Source organism: Orbicella franksi, chromosome 9, assembly GCF_964199315.1.
Source record: "Orbicella franksi chromosome 9, jaOrbFran1.1, whole genome shotgun sequence".
Lineage (NCBI taxonomy): Eukaryota > Metazoa > Cnidaria > Anthozoa > Scleractinia > Merulinidae > Orbicella > Orbicella franksi.
The window spans coordinates 18999118-19020418 of record NC_138153.1 but is presented as its reverse complement, the minus strand read 5'-3'; the positions used below and the strand labels follow the sequence as shown (position 1 = coordinate 19020418).

The window sequence follows — 21301 nt, the reverse complement described above, 5'->3', positions numbered from 1 at the left end:
ATTATTGTAAAACAACACTTTTATAAATCGCTTGGAAAATAATATGCTCTTATGTACATCTTGAACCTCTCAACTCTGAGCCATTCAGAACTCATTTGAGTATTCTTCATTAGTTACGACGCGTGCTGTTTAAAAGCAAAACAAACTCGCTTTTGACTGTACTTTTCAATGCAAGAGTTTTAAAAAGAATATTACTACCGATCATGATCATGACTAATAAATATTCATGACAAAATTTGGGACTAGAGAAAAAGTCCAGATAATCGAGGTACAGATAATCGAGGTTCGACTGTATGTAACAAAAAAAGTTTTACAAGAAACTGCTACATTGTGGGAGCCAAAATTGCACATTATTTTAATTCAAACAACTTCATTTAATTCAAACATTGTCAGTGACAAATGTGGAATCAAACACTCTGTACAACACCTTTCCACAATCTTGGTTTGCATTAGGGAAATATGACAAAATACAAAGTTCTAGCCATGGCCTCTTGTTGCCCCCTGGATCTTGGTTAACAAATTCAATGGAATTCTCTGGATTCTGTGTCATAGATATCATCCACTCGCATACAGTTTCCTGAAGATCAGGTTGGCCTAAGAAATCTTCAGGTGATGGAAGTTCAGGAAAGAAGCTAACGACATCCTTGTCGAAGACCATTGCATGAAGAAGGCCAGATTCATCCTCAAGAACAAAGGAAAACAAATACACAATGCTTGTCTCTTGGTGACACTGGGGGCACAACACAGGGGCAGATAAATCTACAGCACTCCAAGAACTCTCTGCAAGTAAGTATTTGCAAGACTGACATGATCTTTGTATGAATTTCTTCACATCAGATGGCAAATACACTACTGCTTTAACCCTGCAGCGGAACTTGTAAGGTACCGTAGAACATGCCTTGATGTCCTTTAAAGAAGTGAAAGGAATGCAGGGATGTTCAGTTATGGTGCATGATGTTTGAAGAGCACGGTTGACTTCTTTTGTGACCACATGGTTTTGATGGCCTTCATCTACAGCATTGCAACTCTCTCCCGGTATAACACCAGCTGTTGAAGATCTGTTATCAGTATCCATGCCTTTACTCTCCATTACATGGGACTGTACTTCTTGTTGCCACACCAAAGGTTCTGCTTCTGAGATTAACTTCACTGTTGTGCTTAAAGAAACCACAGGATCACTTGGTGACAGGAGTTCTACACCTCGCCCGCATATTGTACCTCTGTGAACTATCAGGCTTACTTGAGGACGTGATTGCACTGACTGAAATAAAGAGTGAGATGTACAAATAAAGTATAATTTTTAATAAGTGGTTCCTACTAAAAATTATGTTTGCCAAGACAGCTTGGCAATGCTTGAGGATACCCTACAATAGAGTAGACTAGCATCCTACGCAGGGCAGGGGGGTAGGTAGGGGATTACAATAAATCAGTAATACATATTAATAGCCACTTGATGCCATGATCAAAATAGAAACTGGAGTTCTTCTGGCAAAATACCAAACACTGAGTACCCTTAGATCTAGATTGGTTTCCATCTATCATTTGTTACACATTCTAACACAAAAGCATTAAAATTACCCAAATACATGACACTTTGATCAGACAGAACATGGCAGAATAATATTGAAAAACATATTAAACATGCATAATGTAGGTATGGTATAATTCCAGCTTTAATTTTACTGTACTGGTGGCTTTTAGTGTTGCTCTCTAGTTGAATTAAAATAAAACATTTACATCACCTTAGGTTCATCTGCTCTCAAACTGGAATTGTTATTCTCTTCCTTAAGATGAACATTTCTAATACAAACAAAGTCACCAGGACAGACATTTTTCACATCACCCTCCATGTGGTCGTCATAAAGAAACACCTCCACACATCTGTTAGCAGACTTTTTCACAAGCTCATCAGAGGATAGCTGCCCCTGTTCATCAATTGGTTCAACCTGAATTGACTGACAGGCAGGAAGTGATCCATCCCATAATGTCAGTACAATGCCATTGCTTGACATGGTGTAACATTTTGACACAACTTGGCAATGCAGGTTTATAAATGTTTGGCTTATACCTAGATCTTTTAAGTTAGTAATGGCAAATTTTTTGTTGAGAGATTCCTTTTGTGAAGCCCACAATTTTAACTCTTCAATGATATCTTTTTCATGGTCTGTCATATTGTATGACTTGGAGGAAGATACTCTAGGCTGGGATATATCCAAGCTATCTATCTCAAACACATGCCTGAAAAACAAGATACAAAACCCAGTGAAACAGCAGCATCTGTAAAATCACCTCAAACACCACTACAGGACTCTGGCAAAGCATTCAACACATTAACACAGAAACCAAATGAATTTATTGATTCACTGAAATGCACGCTAAATAATGGAAACATCTTCATTCCCATACAAACCCTTATTACAAATCCTCCACACTCACTGAACTGTAGTCATCTGCACAACTACTGCTCATCATGGGCATTTGGGCTGCATCAGGCTGTAACCCAAGAACACAATGCTTGATGTCCACCCCAGATAGGTCTTAAACCTGGACTACTACATGTAGAACAAGAGTCTGGTACACTAACCATTAGCCTACTGTGCCAACAAAGACAAGGTAAAATACCATTACCAGGAGGATTGTGGCAGCAATTTCCCTTGCAACTCTCCTTTAAACACTCCAACAGCAATGTGATGGAAGCGTATAATGTCTCCTACTGACTTAACCAGTGGCAACATTTCTTTCGACTTGGAAAAGAGCACCAACTTAAAACCTTTTTCCAGTGAATCAAGTGAAAGGTCAGTAAGGCTCAAGGTACACACAAAATCAGATCCTCTGGTCTTGAAGGGACTCTTGAAAAACTTCACCACACCGTACACATTAACAATGGTGTTGGCTTTTAAGTCTGCTAGCTTTGTGTAAACCATAGCTTTAGGTTCTAAGATGACTTTGCTTCTTTTGCTTGGTGGTTCAGTGATACCAACTTTGCCTGTACTATGTGCTGTAGTCTCATATTCTACAGGTAAAGGTTTCTGCACAACTGATTCACCAACACTGGCAATTGTTCTAGAATTATTTATTTTTTCTGGATCTTGCATTATCCACATTTTGAGAGCTTCATTGCTTTCATCTGCAATAATATTAAACTGATGTCCATCTCTGGATGACTTTTCAACATGTGCTCCTGTTATCATAAGGATATCCCCTTCTTTTACTATCTTGCACTTCTCAACAAAGTTTCCTTTCAAGAAAATTGAGATAACATCTTGCAGATTGGAATCATTAGAGGAGCCTGAATGGTTGTGAACATCAACATCTTTGATAGACACTTTCATTATCCAACCTCTTGATGTTCGAAAACTTGGTTTGACAGCAGTTAATACACCTGTGAATAAGAGGTACTTGATAAGCCTAAAATTATAGAATAAATAGACGATAGCCTTTCATTTGGTGCGGAAATATGCTCAGATATTTGTCTGCAGACATGATCTGTTCTGAAAAGCTAACAGTTTTCCAAGAGGGTAGCTCGAGGAAAACTGTGGGCTTTGAGGAACAGATAATGTCAAAGAACAAATATCTGAACATATTTTCATGCCAAATGGAGGCTATTGTGTTTATTATCCTTCAAATATTTTGCCCAACACCCGTGGTTTTGAAAATTGGGTAATATCACTCAGATATTCCCGAGTTTCGGCTAAGGAATATTCAGTCATGTGACGTATTTAAACCAATATCACACAAGCAAAAATATTTGATGATAACCAGGGATATACCAGTAACAAAGATAGGCCAATTTTTACGTATTAAAATTCTAACTTGGTTGCAAGGCTTAGAGGAATAAAACAAAAGAAATTAATTATTCATCCCTCGACAATGATGTGATTTCTCTTGTTTTATTCTCCAATACTTTGGAGCCAAGTAAAAATTTTAAATACACACATCGAAATTGGGCTATGTTTATGAGGTATAGTAAGCTGTAATTGGAAACTGCAGATGAGCAAAAGCCTGACAGGCCACTAGGCTTCAATGCAAGTTGTGATTGACAGTCATGACTACAGTCAGATCAACATGTGTGTAGTTTGCTAAGTGACGTTTCCAGGCCCTAGTTGTTCAAAGGCTGGATAATGCTATCCAGCAGATAACACTATCCAGTTGATAAGTGTTAACAGAACAAATCACGCCATCTGCTGGATAGCTTTAAGCACCTATCGAACTACCTGGGCCAGCTGATCTTTATAATTCATGGTGGTGAATAAATGGCCAGATACAAACGCAGTTTTTAAAAACTGTTTTACCTTAGTTTCTGGTTTAACAGCAAATTAATGTTCACTGCTTAAGTAATCTTTCAATTTGAGTACTAGCACAGCCTTTAATAGCGGAGCTTCTGTGTGCTGAACATGCGCAAGCGGAGCCCCATACCTCAGAAAATTTGGTAACCCATCGATCTGAAAAATTTGGGTCACATGACTCTCTGTACCTATGAACGTACGTCTGTTTGCCAATACCAAGAAAAATAAGAGAGCAGCACCATTATCCTAGCTATATCTTTGATTTTGGGTATCCATGTTATGGTTAATTGACAGCTGTCAAAACAAGCTATTTTTCCATTTGATCGTGGGCTCAAGCTAGGTTATTACTTTGGGAGAGGAGGGAGTATGTGCAAAGGTAAAATTTCAGCACAAATTTACCCCTGGCACGTTTTTGACTTTTCTTCCAACATATTCCTTGCACAGTCATCTCCTCAATTTGTTAACATTTCACTGGAAAAATAGCGAAACCACACGCTGAACAATTACATGCTCACAATTGATCATTTTTTTTCAGTCTGATCCAAGAAAAACAAATCCTCTTTTCTCTTTATGGTTCGTTATAACTTATTGCAATCAGGAGCTCCGCTTTTTGGTTTGGCTAGATCCATACTTTATGAGCATGGGTTCGTCAATTGATTAACTACGTTATAATATATAAAGCTAATTTAAATGTTTACTTTCCTTGTAATATATTTTAAGTTGATGTAGCTCTCTAAAATTTGCTGGAAGTGACAGTTCTGAAAATCTATTGATAAAAGAGGCGAATTCATCCTATCCGGTCCTCGCACTTCGTGACTCGCAGATTCCACCATAATAAAGCGGGTTTTATAGACTTACCTTTGACAAAGCATGCGGAAAAATCTATTCCTTGCTGTATATCTTTAATTTTAATGTACTGACACCTATTTTCAACCTCCGCGACAGAAGAAACGTCTTTGAGAATTTGTACAATTTCTCTGTCTTGCCCTTGGTGAGCTCTGCATCCCGCCATTTTTTTTCAATGACTAACCAGGATCCCTTGCGATGGGGTTGAGCCTTAGTACTTATCGAAGTGGTCAGCGTACAATCCAAAAAATCCAAGATGGCGGATCTGATAAACTTTGTTTCCAAGAGAGTAATTGACGCTAAAAAGGAAGAAAAGAGAAAAGCAAGGGAACAAATCCTGAAAAAGGCAAGTAAAATTGCTCTTTGGTGACTTTTTAGAGCCTCTTCCTCAAACGTGCCATGTAAGGCAGCGTTTGATTCCGCCATAGACCACCAAGAACCACATCGTCAACAGCACGTACTCGTTTGCGTATAATCTAAGCTTGAAATGCGCTATGAATGTATCGTTTCGTAATCATCTGCTTGAATTATTTTTATGTAACGTTTTTTTTTTTCATGCAGGCGAAGGAAGACTTTGAGCGAGAGCAGCGAAGAAAAGAACGGCGCATTGAAAGTGGGGAAAGTTCATGGATGCTGCCTTCACTGAGCGAGAGGTTGACAGCAGAAGATGAAAGCAACGACAAGGTAGTTTCGATGAAATGATTGTGTCAAAGCGTATCCTTTATCTGAACTTTCATCTTAACTGAATTATAACGTTTCTCGTGAGCCTCTTCACTATGGATTGCAAAGGATTGTGTGGACATGAAATGGAGCTTGGGAAACATGCCAAATAAATTCTGTAACATGATAGCCAAAGGCTTCTTTAAGATTTGGTTCCCCCACTCATCTATGGGTGGGGGTAGAAGAACTGTAGAAAACTGTTTCAAAGGGTTAAAAGAGTGGAGTGGACGGAGTTAAGTGCGGCAGGCTGCACCGTGTCATTCATGATGGGACAAGGGGATAGGCTTTTAAGGGGGGTGTGGTGTTCAAGAGACTTGCAACAACTTCTATGTTGGTTTCTTTTTTTAATCAATGAATACTTTTTTAACTCTTTTTAGTTTTATATTTCAACTGTTGTGTTTTTCACTTTCTAGGATAAATCAAAGAGGAAGAAACACAAGAAAGAGAAGAAACAGAAAAAGGACAAAAAAGAAAGAAAGGTACATGTACTCCATCTACAGGCTCCTCATGCACAGAAACCCATTATGTAGTCCATGCACAGGTAGCCCATGGATTGATGGATGGCCTGTGTACATGTTGCCTATGCACAGGTTGCCATTGCCCAGGTTGCTCATGCTTAGTTTTTTTGATTGGTTGACTTGCAAAATAATTAAATGATGTGATCATCTGTTTTCTGCAGCACAAGAAGCAAAAGAAAAGTGTTACAGAGGAGAAGTCATCAGAATCAGTGAGTGTATTTTGTAGCTAGGACTTTAAAGTTCAAACCGTTGACCATAAAAAAGTTTTTGTATTGATTTATCATTGATAATAATGATAAAACATGTACTAATGACTTACTTGACATACAGGTGTAGTCCTTTTTGTCCCTGGTTAGGCATAGCGCCCTCCACCAGACTCTTGTTAACCAATACTAATGATTTTCATAAACAACCGGCAATTGTTTGTAAAATCCTGTGTAGGAATCTGATAATGAGTGGGTTGAAAAAGGAACCAACACTTCAACAACTGATACTGTGAAGTCCTCGACAGTGCCCAGTCAACCTCAGGTAAGACACTTTCTGACTAAGGATAAATTCAGGAGTACATTACTTGCAAAACATTTCAGACGATTTTAATTTCAGACAAAAAAAGTGTCCAAAAATAAAACCATTCAAAATTTTTAGCATCCAAAATTTTAAACATCTGCAATATTTACAGTACAGCATAAAACTTTTAAATGGCACCAAAGCTTCTCAAATGCCACCGACCTACCTGCAACATAGTTACAAATGACAACATTCGGCGACCTGTTCTAGTGGGTCCTCAGCACATCTGGGATGGATCGCAAACGTACTCAAATTGGCACGAAATACAAATCACATTGGCACAATTTTCAATCATTCCATCGGTAAATATGGATTGTGGGAAAAATCAAGTTGTTATGTTGTTCATTGCATCTGCAGATAATGTTCACATAAAATTGTTTCATCGCTGACAATCACCAACAAGCACTGGCTTGCCTGTGAAGTTGAACTCAGCTCAACTTCCCAGGCAAGCTGGTGGTCAACACCTGGGACAGATTACGATTCGGCGATAAATGTTCATATATGCTGTAACGGCGTCCCAGGCCATGTCAGCGGCTATGTCCCAGGTATGTTGGCGGCATATGAGAACCAGGCTTTAGTTTCTTTTGTGGAGCAAACTCTAGTTGAGACAAGGGTTGCGATATGTAATGACTTGATAGAATATGTATTATTTCCTTGTTAGTGTGCAGTAAAACTATCATTTTTGTAGATGTTGTTTCAGTCTAATAAGTGTTTTGTTTGGCGTAAATTTACTTTAGGTATGTTTTAGTGAAGTGTCCAAAATTTGTGTCCAAAATTTGTCCCAAATGAGATAAAAAGTGTCAGAAAATGAATGAATGGCTGAAATTTTTTGCAAGTACAGTGGAACCTTGTTAATGGGGACACCAAAGGGACATGATAAAGTGTCCGCATTATCCAGGTGTCCATATTAAGCGGGCTAATTTAAGAGAAAATGTATGAGCTTTTTAGTTGTCGGGACAAAGAAAACTGTCCGTTAGAAGCAGGTGTCCGTATTAAGCAGGTGTCCATAGAGCGGGGTTTCACTGTAATGTAATCAGTTTAAGGTATCATGCAGGTGACAGGGTTTTTTTTTCCTCCAATTGGCTAGTAAAAATAGTTGTCATTCTCTTTTACACTTGAACAGTATTTCCAGATCATGATGGCAGACATTGCACATAACATAAAAGAAGCCTTAGTCAGATTATAACTGGCCCCAGTTCATGACAAGCTTTAATACCAAACTATTGTTCACAGCAGCAGCGCAAAAGCTGGATGCTTTGCCCACCAATCACAGAACGCTCTTGGGAACCAATAACTGTAGAAGAAGATCAAAAGCAGAAGGAGACAAAAGAGGAAGAAGATGATGATAACATGAAAGCATTGTCATGTATGGATCGGGTAAGAAGTTTGAATAATTTGTCATTCCTTGTTTCCAATCACTACTACAGTACTGAGGAACATATTCTTGGCAAGTTGTGTTTAACCATCATCATCATCATCATTGTTTTATTTCTTAATAAAATCTACATTTTACAGGACTGGCCTGCGAATGGCTACATGTATGCTGGTCTAGGCAGACCAGTCTATCAATAGTAACAAATGATTTAAAGAAGCTAATTAGATTAGAAATGTGCTTCTTTCACTTCTCACCGTGGTATTCAATGAGATGTCGATGTGCAGACTCACTGCAGACTGCCAGAGGACAGTTTTGTACAGGACACACATGCAGCTGGGCTACACTGTGATAATGTATAATTCTACACAAGATAGACTAAAAACACCCCTTAGCTGACTGCACAGTCAGCCAAATGGACTTCTGAGGCTTTTGTTGGATCTAGTTTCAATCAAATGACCTTTGGTACCCAGGGAAGTCATTTTCAGATGGATTTCAAAATCAAATGACCATAGTTATTTTCTAGATTAAAAATGTTTTGCCATGATTCGTTGGATGCTGTAGTAGACTATCAAGTAGGGATCACAAATGGAAATGAAAGCTAAGAGCATTCCAATGAGATGATGTACAGAGGACATTTTTGAAAAGGGCAAGAAGACAACTGAGTGGCTGATGATGTATCATTCCACACTAAATGAAGCTGAAATACTATTTAGCCTGTTATTGCTGTGAAGTTAAGGCAGAATAGATCCCGATGCCTCAGATACAGAGCTCATTTTGTTATATTTAGTTGTGTTTGTTTGCATTTGCAGCCAGGGCAGCATCCTAAAGAGCTGAACCCTTACTGGAGAGAGGGAGGTACAGGGTTACCATCAGAGAGAGAGATGTCACAGGAAGCCACTCACAGGGAAGGTATTAAAGCTGATTTCATCACCTAACAGCACTGGTTTGAACTAAGTGGTTAGGTTTTAAGTGATCTCTGTCCACACAACTGCAAGCTACTGAAAATACTTTTTAATTTACTCTGTTCCTAAACATTACTCTGTAATGTTGTGCCAGTTTTCTAGGCTGTATGTCGTCTGTCAAAAGTTCAAATTGCATCACTGCAATTGATGATTATTCCCTTTCTTGTGGAAGGTTCTAGAAATTCATTCAGTAGTGCTTGGTTAAAGAGAGCCTATCAAAGAGCCAAAGAAGAAGCTGAAGAAGAAGGAAAGAGTTTGGCTGATGTTGTTGCCAAAAGATATGGGGTTAGTCACATCCAGTTCAATTATTAGTTGGCAGTAGGTACAAAACTAATGCACAGATAACAGTGTTACTTTTGTGTTTTTTTATGTACCTTTTTGTGCCACCCACTTCATATCTTATTTAAAGTATTGTACTAGACCAGCAAACACAAACCTTCTTTGCTGACAGATAATTATTTTTGGCTGTAGCACTGAATAGGAAGGAGGAGGCTTGGTGGCCTCATGATTAGTACATTCATCTCTGGATCAAGCAGTTTGGGTTCGAGCTCTGGCCAGGAACATTCTGTTGTGTCCTTGGGCAAGACCCTTTACCCTCACAGTGCCTCTCTCCACCCAGGCATATCAATGGGTACCGAAGAATTTAATGCTAGGTGTAACCCTGCGATGGACTGGCATCCCCTCCAGGGGGAGAGTAGAAATACTTCTGGTCGCTTCCCAGAATACGCCCTGGCCTGATGGGCCACTTAACTCATATGCAGACTTTACCTTTTACCTAACTCAATAGAAAATTAATCTATTCTGAAGGTTTTTGTGCCAGGTTAGGACCACGCGGAAAAAGTAGATCTTTCCAAGGGCCATTGGAATCCAAAAAGAAAAATGGGGTAGCCACGCATTTTTTCGAGATAATTAGCCTTGAGTCTCAACAAAAATGCTGACTTCAGCGTTTTTCTGAAAAAGAAGGAAAGCGTATTTCTTCACATATTTCCTTAGAATTCGCCTTTACAGACAGAAAAGCAAACACATTTAAAAAGATCTTTAAACTACATGGCAAATGGTAACATAAAAACCATTTTTGGTATGTTTTTAACAACAAAATCGTTGCAACAGCGCTTTTTGCGTCTCTGACAGCCCCCTTCTGGTTCAGCTAAAATACAGTCTAAGTACCTTTTGCTCACAACCAGAAACTAATCACGTGTTGAATAGGCTTTCCACTTCCATTTCATGACGTAAAATGTAGGGGTAACCACGCATTTTTTAAAGTTATTCATCTTTTTTGAAAACTTTACGGTGCCCGTTACATTTTTTCCTGTCACCTCCCCAGTAAGTAAGACATTTGCGTATCTCGCACTTGTTTTGCGCGCGCACTACGCCATCTGTAGGTACATGTTTACGGTTGGATTTCAGTATAATTTTCGACAGATAACAGCTAGTTTTTCAGCTGGAAGACGTTAACAGTTAGAGGTTAGCGATGTGCTCCTATTCTAGTGTTCCTGGTTTAAGTACAGGTTCATTAAACTTGATTTGGTCACAGTGAGAATTTTGCTTTCATTTTAGTCGTGTACTTGGTAGCGTGGTTGATTGCGTCGTTGATTGCGTCAATGTCAACCCCAGTGCGCGCGCGGCGCTTAAACCATGGCAGAACGTGTGTGCACTAACAAAAGTGGGCACCGTCCTTAAAATATGCTGTTTTTTCATCAAAGTGTGTACGATGTATTCACTGTTTCTTTGTCCCAATATTTCTTTTTTAAATTTAGTCTGTGGAGAGACTGGAGGTGATGATCAGGGAAGCAGAGGAAAGGTAGTCCTCCCTATTTTTGTAAAATGCTTTTTTGAGCACTTTCTAATTTGTTCTTCAAGAATGTATTAAAACTGACTGGGTTAGATGTTTGGTACTTTTTAAATTCTTCAGGGAAGCAAAACAAAGACAGGAAGAATCAAAGTTCTCAAGCCGAGAAGGATACCGAGGTGACAGAGACACACGGGATGATAGAAAGCAAAACAGAGATGAGAGAAGAAATAAAGAGAGAAGCCCTTACAGATGTGACGGGCACAAAGCAAGGTCACATGACAAATCTAGTGATAGTTCATACAGGTCAGCCAGAGATACGGAGGAACACAAATGGAGAAGGAGAGATGGTCAAGGAAGAGAAGAAGTTAAACATGACACTACAAGATTTTTGCGGCCTGGCGACAGCGAGAACAGGTAACAACTGAGGATTTTTCTCTCGCTGTGTGAAAATCTGGAGTATATTGTAAGACCTCTACACCCACAGTCTCGCTAACTTCCGCTTAATTTTACCGAACTGATGGGAAGAAAAGGTTTGTGACAGACCGAGGTTGGTGTCTGCTTAGTGCAGAATGCCTGTTTAGGAAGGGGTTTGTTAAAAGGTGTTTCAAACTTATTTTCTTGTTAAATCCACGTGTGAACCTAATTAATCATTTGAAAACTTTGGTTACATCATGGGAAGCTTGCTTTCAATTATGCATGCCTTAAGTTAATTTTTAGCCAAGGAGAAGTTGAAGATGGTGTTAGTCTTTTTGAGCGGAGTTGTTGTTTGGTATCATGTTAAGTTTCTTTTCTTAGTGTTTTCCTGACTTTGCAATGTTACCAAAAACCTTGTAGTACACGTACTTTACACAGTATTGCAGTATCCCAGTGACCACAGAACGTTACCACTCCAATGATTTTCTGAGCCCACGGTATTTGGCAGGGATGTTGCTTAGGAACATGACCTGAGACGTCTAGGTGACGTCACAACTTCTCATTCTTCGTGACCAGATTTTTTCAACAAGGATTCAAAAAAAGGTCCTTGAAGAAGAATTTCGAAGTTTTAAATAAAGAAGGCAAGTTGCAAATTAGCTAATACCCACAGCGTTCTTTTTTTTTCTAGCGTTTCCTTGCGAAAGTAAGTAAAAGCTTAATTTACCGAGGGTAGCACCTAATTGTGTACAACAATAATAAACTTGTGGCCCTCAATCTAAAATACTTTTTACTAAAATATGGCTATAACATCAAAAGACCTCTGGGAGATGAAATAAATTAGCAGCTGAAGATTGTCAATTATTCACTGAAATTTTCAGTAATTTTGTCAAGGTTTTAATATGTTTCTTATAGATCTTCGTTTGCTGGAAAGTTCAAGCGTCCGCCGTCATCATCCTCAACAGTGACGTCATCCACATGGGACTTTGACTCAAAAGAAGATTCCAGGCGCAGCGAAAGACATTCCAGTGACAGACCAAGCTCCAGGCCCTCTGGCGGGTGGAGAAAGAAGCAAGAGAATGGAAATGACAAAGGATCATCTCCTCGGGAAGAACAGGATGCTGGGAAAGAAAGCGTAGGCCAGGAAATAAAACGACAATCCGAAACAGACAGCAGCTTGAGTTCAGAGGGAGAAGAAGAAGAGAAGAGAACGGTTGTGATTCCTGCAAAGAAAATCACCGAAAAAGATCTTAATGACATTGGAGCAAAGATTGTTAAGGCAGAAATCATGGGAAATGAGGTGAGTGTTGCTACAAATTAATCCTTTAAGGTAAAGAGTGTACATTTCAGAGGCTTTTTCATGTCTTTTTTATCCGGTTTGTGGACATGATCCTCCCGTTTTTCTTCAAGAAAAAGGCACGGTGAACGTTTTAGCTTGATTTTGGTAAAGCCAAAAACACACGTAAACTTAACTCTGATGGTGTGATTCCAGCAGTGTTGGACAAATAACGATGACAAAGATAGCGAGACTTATAGTGAATTATGATGTGAGCAGTTCCAATTTTGGTGCTGATTGCCTTAAAATTTCGCAAAAATTAAAATCCTGTTTAAATATCGGTTTGCCTACTTTAAAAATTTTACAAATAAGACTGATTTGAATGTTTATCGAAAATTCTACAGGAGCTAGCAATCAAGTTGAAATCACAGTTGGAAGAAATGAGGAAAAACAAGGAGCTTCAAGAAGCTGGAATGAAGGGGAGTGGCCCAGCTGAACGCGCCGAGGAGATGGTGGTTTTAACACGGTCTGATGCAAGTGGAAATGTTTGGCCGCTAGAAATGACCGAGCGACAGGAACCGAGAGGAGGACGAAGAAAACGAAAAAAGGTGATAAGATAATACAAACAAACGCACTGCACACACCTAGGATGAACAAACGTTCTGCACCCATGCCAGTTTAAGTCGATCTGTCTGTATTGCAGCAAACCTTGCGATCGCTTTCGCTGAAGATAAAGAAAAAAAGCACTTATCGTGCCAGCTTTATTGCTAGGCATTCCTCTCCTAACGCGGCGGAGCGCAAAGTTTACGGAAGTGCCTGGCAATGGGTCGCGTGCTTAAGAGCAGCTTCGCCTAAATATCAACTAGACTTGGAAATAGCGAAAAAATCGAATTTCTTCAAACTCGCCCAGAATGAAGCCCTACGGGCACTAGTTACAAAAATATCGTTTTAAGTTCGATAAATCAAAAATTATTTTTTTCCGCAATTTTTTCGTTTCGATGCCCCAAATCGGCCAAAATCCATCGAAAATAAGCGGCATATTCAGAGGCTCGTAAACTCAAAAGTAAAAATCTTCATTACAAACTGACTGCACGTCGTATTTGTACTTCCTTTTTTGTCTATTTAGAGCTAAATAGATCGTGATTTGATTAGAACTTAAATATTTGACGAATTTCCTAAATTAACGACCCAAGACAGCTTTACAAGAGGTCTACATTTAGCCTATTTTCAAATGCTAAAAAGGCGTTCTGGTACACGGCTTTTCCCAAAACGACTAGTTTGGTGTAAAAGAGCATTCTTTCTCCTTCAAATTAGTGAAATAAAATTTTTGGGTAAATAAAATCGCGAGCGCTGAGATAGCGAACTAAATGCAGCACTTCTTCCTGAAAACGTGACCTTTGACCCGAGCGTAACGAAACCGATTACTGCAAGAAAACTCGGAAGAAAAGCAAACGCTTCGTTATTTTGAAACAATTCCTAGTGATATCTCTCCGAAACCATGATTGCAAGAAACTATTTCCAGATATGAAATCTTACAGGGTCAAAAAAGGAGCTAAAGGGCGCATTTTGACACAATAACTCTGTTTGCTGAAAATTGAAGTCAATGACCGTTAACGAATTCCAGTGAAATTTGCAAACTTGAAGTATGTTAGGCGATACTTACCTGAATATTTATATCAATAGAAGAGTCGTCTTCTTGGATTAACCTTCAAAAGAAGCAGGATCCAGATTTGAAAACCTCTAAAAGAAGAAATGTTTAATGTTCCGTGACCTGCCCGCCGCTATAAATTAGCTTAAATTCCATGCACATGCCGACCGCATGTTTGTCGTAAAACTCACTTAACTCCACTGACAGTTTCCATGGGCAACCCCAAAATAAACAATCCCCAAAAATGTAAAGTGAAATTGGCTGTCTTCATGAACAGTTAGAAGCTAGAGTCAAGTTCCATTACCTTTTAAAAGTGCTTGATTCTACTTTGTTCACTCAGTAGTTACTGTCACGTTCGAATACTGCGTAGTATCGGTCACGCCAAAACACTGCAGACCGTGCAGACTGAGTAAGTTTCCCATACAAAGTCTTGTACGCGTTTGTCTATTGAATCAAAAGTCAAATACTGCGCTTGTGCAGCCTGTGGATAAACGACAAACTTTCAGATATATTTAACACTATTTTGTAACTAGACCCAAAAAAAGGAGTCACAATGAAAAGCCCAAACAAGTGTCTGCAGTCTGCACGGTCTGCACTGTTTTGGCGTGACCGATTCGCGGCATTCGAACGTGAGAGTAGTAGACAAAGTCGACGTAAACAAATAAATTCAAGCACTTTTTAAAGGTAATGGAACTTGACTCTAGCTTCTAACTGTTCATGAAGACAGCCAATTTCACTTTACATTTTTGGGGATTGTTTATTTTGGGGTTGCCCATGGAAACTGTCAGTGGAGTTCAGTTGGTTTTACGACAAACATGCGGTCGGCATGTGCATGGAATTTAAGCTAATTTATAGCGGCGGGCAGGTCACGGAACATTAAACATTTCTTCTTTTAGAGGTTTTCAAATCTGGATCCTGCTTCTTTTGAAGGTTAATCCAAGAAGACGACTCTTCTATTGATATAAATATTCAGGTAAGTATCGGCTAACATACTTCAAGTTTGCAAATTTCACTGGAATTCGTTAACGGTCGTTGACTTCAATTTTCAGCAAACAAAATTATTGTGTCAAAATGCGCCCTTTAGCTCCTTTTTTGACCCTGTAAGATTTCATATCTGGAAATAGTTTCTTGCAATCATGGTTTCGGAGAGATATCACTAGAAATTGTTTCAAAATAACGAAGCGTTTGCTTTTCTTCCGAGTTTTCTTGCAGTAATCGGTTTCGTTACGCTCGGGTCAAAGGTCACGTTTTCAGGAAGAAGTGCTGCATTTAGTTCGCTATCTCAGCGCTCGCGATTTTATTTACCCAAAAATTTTATTTCACTAATTTGAAGGAGAAAGAATGCTCTTTTACACCAAACTAGTCGTTTTGGGAAAAGCCGTGTACCAGAACGCCTTTTTAGCATTTGAAAATAGGCTAAATGTAGACCTCTTGTAAAGCTGTCTTGGGTCGTTAATTTAGGAAATTCGTCAAATATTTAAGTTCTAATCAAATCACGATCTATTTAGCTCTAAATAGACAAAAAAGGAAGTACAAATACGACGTGCAGTCAGTTTGTAATGAAGATTTTTACTTTTGAGTTTACGAGCCTCTGAATATGCCGCTCATTTTCGATGGATTTTGGCCGATTTGGGGCATCGAAACGAAAAAATTGCGGAAAAAAATAATTTTTGATTTATCGAACTTAAAACGATATTTTTGTAACTAGTGCCCGTAGGGCTTCATTCTGGGCGAGTTTGAAGAAATTCGATTTTTTCGCTATTTCCAAGTCTAGTTGATATTTAGGCGAAGCTGCTCTTAACCTCGTTTTCAGGATCCTCTCTCTTCCTCCCTCGAGAAAGTATTACTTTCTCGAGGCCTTTCGAGGGAGGAAGAGAGAGGACCCTGGGAACGAGATTGTCGCCTGCTGTCATTCGATGACGTCTTGAAGTGAAATTTCGCGCCAGATGAAGTACGCAAAAGGGAGCGCCAGGTTACTAGGTTGCCGTGTTGTTAGCCTTTTGAGAAGAAGAGGTTGTTGTCATAGATGGTTATTAATTACTCCACTTCTTCTCGCTCAAAACACAAAACACAAAACACAAGGAAATTATTATAGTGTCTTCATTGCCTGAGACTGCCGTTGTATTTCCAGGTGGAGACACATGGCAAGGAAGGGACAAGGGAGAGGTATTTTGCAGATGACGACAGATATGACCTGAAGGAAATGGTGAGAAGAGAGAAAATGAGCACTGTGGATGACCATGAGGCAATGATGGCCAAGCTTGCGGCAAAGGTAACTATAGAAACAGGCACGCAGTTATGTGGAAATTACTCTTACCTTGAAATTTAGGAAACTTTGAATTTGTTCACGAAGGCAGAAAAGTTTTAAGGTAGTGTTACCTTGAAATCAAATGAACATAGATGATCAGCTTGGAGAAATTGAAACAGATAAATGAAAAAGTTGAAAACCTGTTATCTCTTATTTTTTAACATTCAGGCCCCAGTTGTTCGAAGGTTGGCTAGAAAACGCTATCCGTAGGATAAATTGCTATCCAGTGGTTAAATGTTTAAAAAACAAACCACGCTATCCGCTGGATGGTGATTTATCCAGTGGATAGCGCCGCTATCCACTGGATAACGGTTATCCACCTTTCGATCAACCCGGGCCTGTACTCATTATTGCAGCATTTTCTAACAGACTTAAAACGATTTCAAGACTGACGCACTGTCAAGCCGTTTCATCCCGTCCAGTGTTTGATTTCTTTAGTTCTTATTTATTTCGTTGTTGTTTTTTAAGGCGGCAAAGACTGGTTACTCAGATGACTTCACGTTAGATGATCGTTTTGTGTCATCCGCTGCAAACAAAATTTCTCCGGCTGATCAGGAACGACGAGCAAAGCAGAGGGCAATCCGAGGTTTGTTATGCCAAACGAAGTTACCGGCGACGATTTGATGATATTAGAAAGAAAACAATAATAGTAATTGATCCAACTGGACAAGCGACCAAAACAATTTAGTTTAAATTGTTCAAAATCTTGCAGTGAATCTTGCAGTGAAAACGTGAGCCATAGACATGTTTTTCTTAGAACGTTTTCAAGAAAACAGACCAGAAAAAATTGACCTGTCTGTTTTAAATGCTTTTTCGGGACATTATGAACTCCTTTGCAGTGGACTGAAAATTAATTTGTATGTGCTCCATTTTTAATGCAGAACACAAGATGTTGGCTGCTCAACTGTCTAAATGCCGCTTCTGTTTCGAGAACCCAGACATCGCCAAACATCTTATTATTGCTATTGGTCTCAAGGTAGGCTAAATTACTCACTGTTTAGCATTTCAGGGCCAATTTCTAAAACCACTGTTCCAAGATCGACTTAAAATTTAAAGAACGAAGAAAAACCGAGAAACAGACGAATTTCTCTCGCCGCAAGTACAGAACCAAGAATAAACTGCATTAAAAAGGTGATGCCGCAGAGAACAGAACAAATTTTTACGTTAGATCCGAGGTTAAACGTGGAACACATGCAGTGATGAGAGACAACTCTAACACTGAACATCACCGAACACAAGTACAGAAGCTTAGTTTAGTGCTTTTCCTATGGTAGTATTTCCATCTTTGACCAATTTAGTGCTGTGTGGGTTCCCCAGGGATGTCCCCCCCCCCCATTCCTGAGGGTCGCACAGGGGTATTCTCGTGATGCGTGATTAGCTGATTTTATTTTCCGTAAAACGTGAATTTAGGAAATTATTCTACGTGACCCGTGACCTGAAGGTTTTGCGTGACCCGTGAAGAACCTGAATAATTAACCGATATTCGTGATTTTACCACTCTATTCTACGTGAACTGATTTTGAGACCCAAGTCCTCCGAATGGTTAGAGTCGTCTATCGAGAGTGACTTAGGTATGCGATTTGCAAAATGGAGCCATGACTTAGCCACTCGCGATTTTGCTTTCTTCAAACACTGTTTCTAGTGTAAGAACAGGTTATTAAAAAGGGTGTCTTACTTGCTTATTTTCGTGTCGGGAAAACGAAATTTTTATATCCTCGATCCTCTATTTTTTCCGTTTCCCCTCCCCCCTCCCTGTACGACCCTCTTTCCTTATACTTTCTAAAACCAGCTGTATATTTTTCTAGGTGTATTTAGCTGTGCCACTTCACGTGTCTCTCACTGATGGACACTGCCTCATTATCCCAATGCAGCACTGTTCAGCTTCAACTATGTTGGACGAGGATGTGTGCAGTGAAATACAGGTTGGTGTGAAGTGACGCTACTAAAACGAGTGTTTTGATAAATTAAACTCGATCTTAACTGTGGCCCTTTAGTGTGTCGCCATGTGTGAACAGTCTCAAGATATTCTAGATTCCATTTCGTAACATCCTTTCCCCACTCATTTTCACACGGCTGGTTTTTATTATATTTCTGCCCCTGTCATTTTAACAGCTGTTTTCTTTTTCCCCTCGCGTGAATGCTTTTTCTTTATATGAATGCACGAGTGTGAAGGTGAAAACATCGTACCCAAAACATTAAAACGATCTTTTGAGAATATTTTTAACGCAAAACAATCTTTCTTTCTCCCTGTCGTCTTCCGTTCAATGTCTAACGGAAATTTTTGTTGCAAATTGAATTTAATTATACCACTTGTACTGAAAGGCTCCGATAGATGAGATTTAATCAATTTGCCGCTATTGAATCACTTAACACTTTTGATATCTTCACGCAGATTTACAAGAAAGGTCTCACCAAGATGTTTGAAGAAATGGTAAGTTTGAAACTGCTTTCTAACTTTTTTCCGATTTATAATTTATTTATTCTCATCAGCTGGTCGTTAGACTTTGTTTTGGTATTGTAAGGAGAAAGTTGATTTAGATCGTTCGTTGTTTTGAACAGGAGGAGGACGTCGTTTTCCTGGAAACATGTAAACAGTTACGGAAACAGCATCATATGATTATCGAATGTGTCCCTCTGCCCAAAGACACAGGAGACATGGCGCCTGTTTATTTCAAGGTGGGTCGAATAATGTAAAACACTCGGTAAACCAATTACGACGCTGTCTAGCTAAGCGCGGGAAAACTGACGCGCATTGCACAAGTCAACATTGGTTTGGCTCTGAATGGTCGAAAGACATGGTCATGTTTTGATTGATTAACGCACCTTGCATGGTTTTTTTGACATATTAACAAAGTTGAATTCTAAGAGTAACATCCCGAAAGTAGCGATATTTAGCGGTATTAAGACAATTCCGTAGTGACCCTTAAAATGTAATGGCACTCGTAAGTGAATGAAACAAGGCTTTTTTAAAAAAATTCCTATTTGTTTTTCTTGCGAGCAGAAAGCCATTCTTGAATCCGAAACTGAATGGGCACAGAACAAGAAGCTGATAGATACCAGAAAGAAAGGCTTGCGAGCTGCAGTTCCCAAGGGACTTCCTTACTTTAGTGTCGAGTTTGGATTGGACGGCGGATTTGCTCACGTGATTGAGGAAGAAGAACTGTTTCCACATTATTTTGGCAAAGAAATTCTCGGCGGAATGTTAGACCTTGAGCCAAATAGATGGAGAAAACCGCGCCGGGAAAACTTTGAAGAACACAAGAGAAAAGTGCTGCGGTTTGCGGATTGGTGGAAACCTTTTGACTGGACTCAAAGGATAGAGAGGAAATGAGAACCATGAACTGATGAGGACAGAAAGGGACTGAAAGAACAGAGAGAAAATCACAACAATAGAAATGAGGTACCAAGGATATGGAGGAAACGAATGGATAGATAGGAAATGAGAATGGCGAGAAAAGTAAAGGACAGGATGGAAACGGCAGTGATGAAGGCGAGCACACAAGGTTTATCTGATGGAACAGAGACGAAGTGAAAAATGAAGATGACTGGAATACAATTAACTGACAATGTAATGAACAATTCATAACATTATTATATCTCTCAGTTAGTACGCGCGCTGTGATTGGTCAATTTAGCGGGCCGTATTCTACTTTATTATATTTCACAAATTCACGAATTTGATTGGCGAAAATCAGATTGAAAGCGGTTTAGATTTTCCCATCTAGACCGGCAATGTTTTAAGGTATTAAGTTGCAAACTAAAATGTTAAAATATTGACTTTTTTTCTTCCAACAGTGTTTATTTATGGAAGTGCCAAAAAGCCTGATGAGAAAAAAAAAAAAGTAAAGAGAACAAGCAAACTTTGGCAGATTTTACTTCAGCTCATCGCCGTTCGCAAGCAAAATGTCAGCTAGTACAAACCACGTACATTAAACGAATTAATTTCTTGTTTGCCATATGATAAACATCTTATTAACCGAGCTTAGTCGGTCTGTATGGGAGGATCTTGAGCTCGGTCAGGATTCTCCCATACAGACCTCCTGCTCGGTTAATATAAAGAGCTAAGTACTGCCCGCTGAAATTTAAAACTGTTTTAGTTGCCAAAATGTTCCGTGATTTATCGCTGTGTTCTTAACTTTTATAGCAAGTAAAAGAATAAAACTTTCTTTGACTAACTTCTAAAATTGTGTATCAAAACCTGCTTAAGACTACGAGTCACTTAACAACGATTTCAAATTGACTCGTTTTGCTTTTAAGGAGCGTCAGAAATTTGAAGCCATTCCGCGCGATCAGAGAAATCGTTCCCGAACCCAGCAGACACAAAGTTGAGATATAATAAATATCTTACTAACCTCGTCTTCTCGGTCCGTACTGTAAGTTATGGATCCTCGGTTTTTTCCCTTCGATTTATGCGCGAAGCGCTTGGGCCATAAATCGATAGGGGAAACAGTCGGTCCGTAACTTACAGTACGGCCCTCGAACTCGGCTAGTAAGAGGTATAGAGAGAGGAATGAAAAGGATAGCGGGGAAGTCAAGGCACTGCTGAGAGGAAGTGATAAGTTGCCTGCTTGAGATGGCAGTCTTTCTTCGAA

At 39.3% G+C, this 21301-nt stretch overlaps 2 protein-coding genes across 2 annotated transcripts; one reads left to right on the top strand and one right to left on the bottom strand.

Moving 5' to 3' along the window:
* Window positions 1-94: 94 nt before the first annotated feature.
* LOC145496397 (protection of telomeres protein 1-like) lies at window positions 95-5298 on the bottom strand. Its single transcript, XM_081476034.1, has 4 exons — window positions 5145-5298; window positions 2629-3382; window positions 1743-2238; window positions 95-1261 (listed from the first exon to the last, which is right to left on the bottom strand). Exons 1-4 carry the CDS (start codon window positions 5296-5298, stop codon window positions 380-382), a joined length of 2286 nt encoding a protein of 761 aa, XP_081332160.1. The 3' UTR covers window positions 95-379.
* A 49-nt stretch (window positions 5299-5347) lies between these two features.
* Window positions 5348-20878, top strand: LOC145497613 (CWF19-like protein 2). Its single transcript, XM_081477433.1, has 19 exons — window positions 5348-5478; window positions 5694-5816; window positions 6266-6331; window positions 6532-6579; window positions 6812-6898; window positions 8171-8314; window positions 9122-9221; window positions 9447-9559; window positions 11032-11075; window positions 11187-11480; window positions 12393-12777; window positions 13158-13361; window positions 16533-16673; window positions 17178-17295; window positions 17591-17685; window positions 18515-18631; window positions 19102-19140; window positions 19269-19385; window positions 19711-20878. Exons 1-19 carry the CDS (start codon window positions 5389-5391, stop codon window positions 20038-20040), a joined length of 2655 nt encoding a protein of 884 aa, XP_081333559.1. The 5' UTR covers window positions 5348-5388; the 3' UTR covers window positions 20041-20878.
* The last annotated feature ends 423 nt before the right edge of the window (window positions 20879-21301 follow it).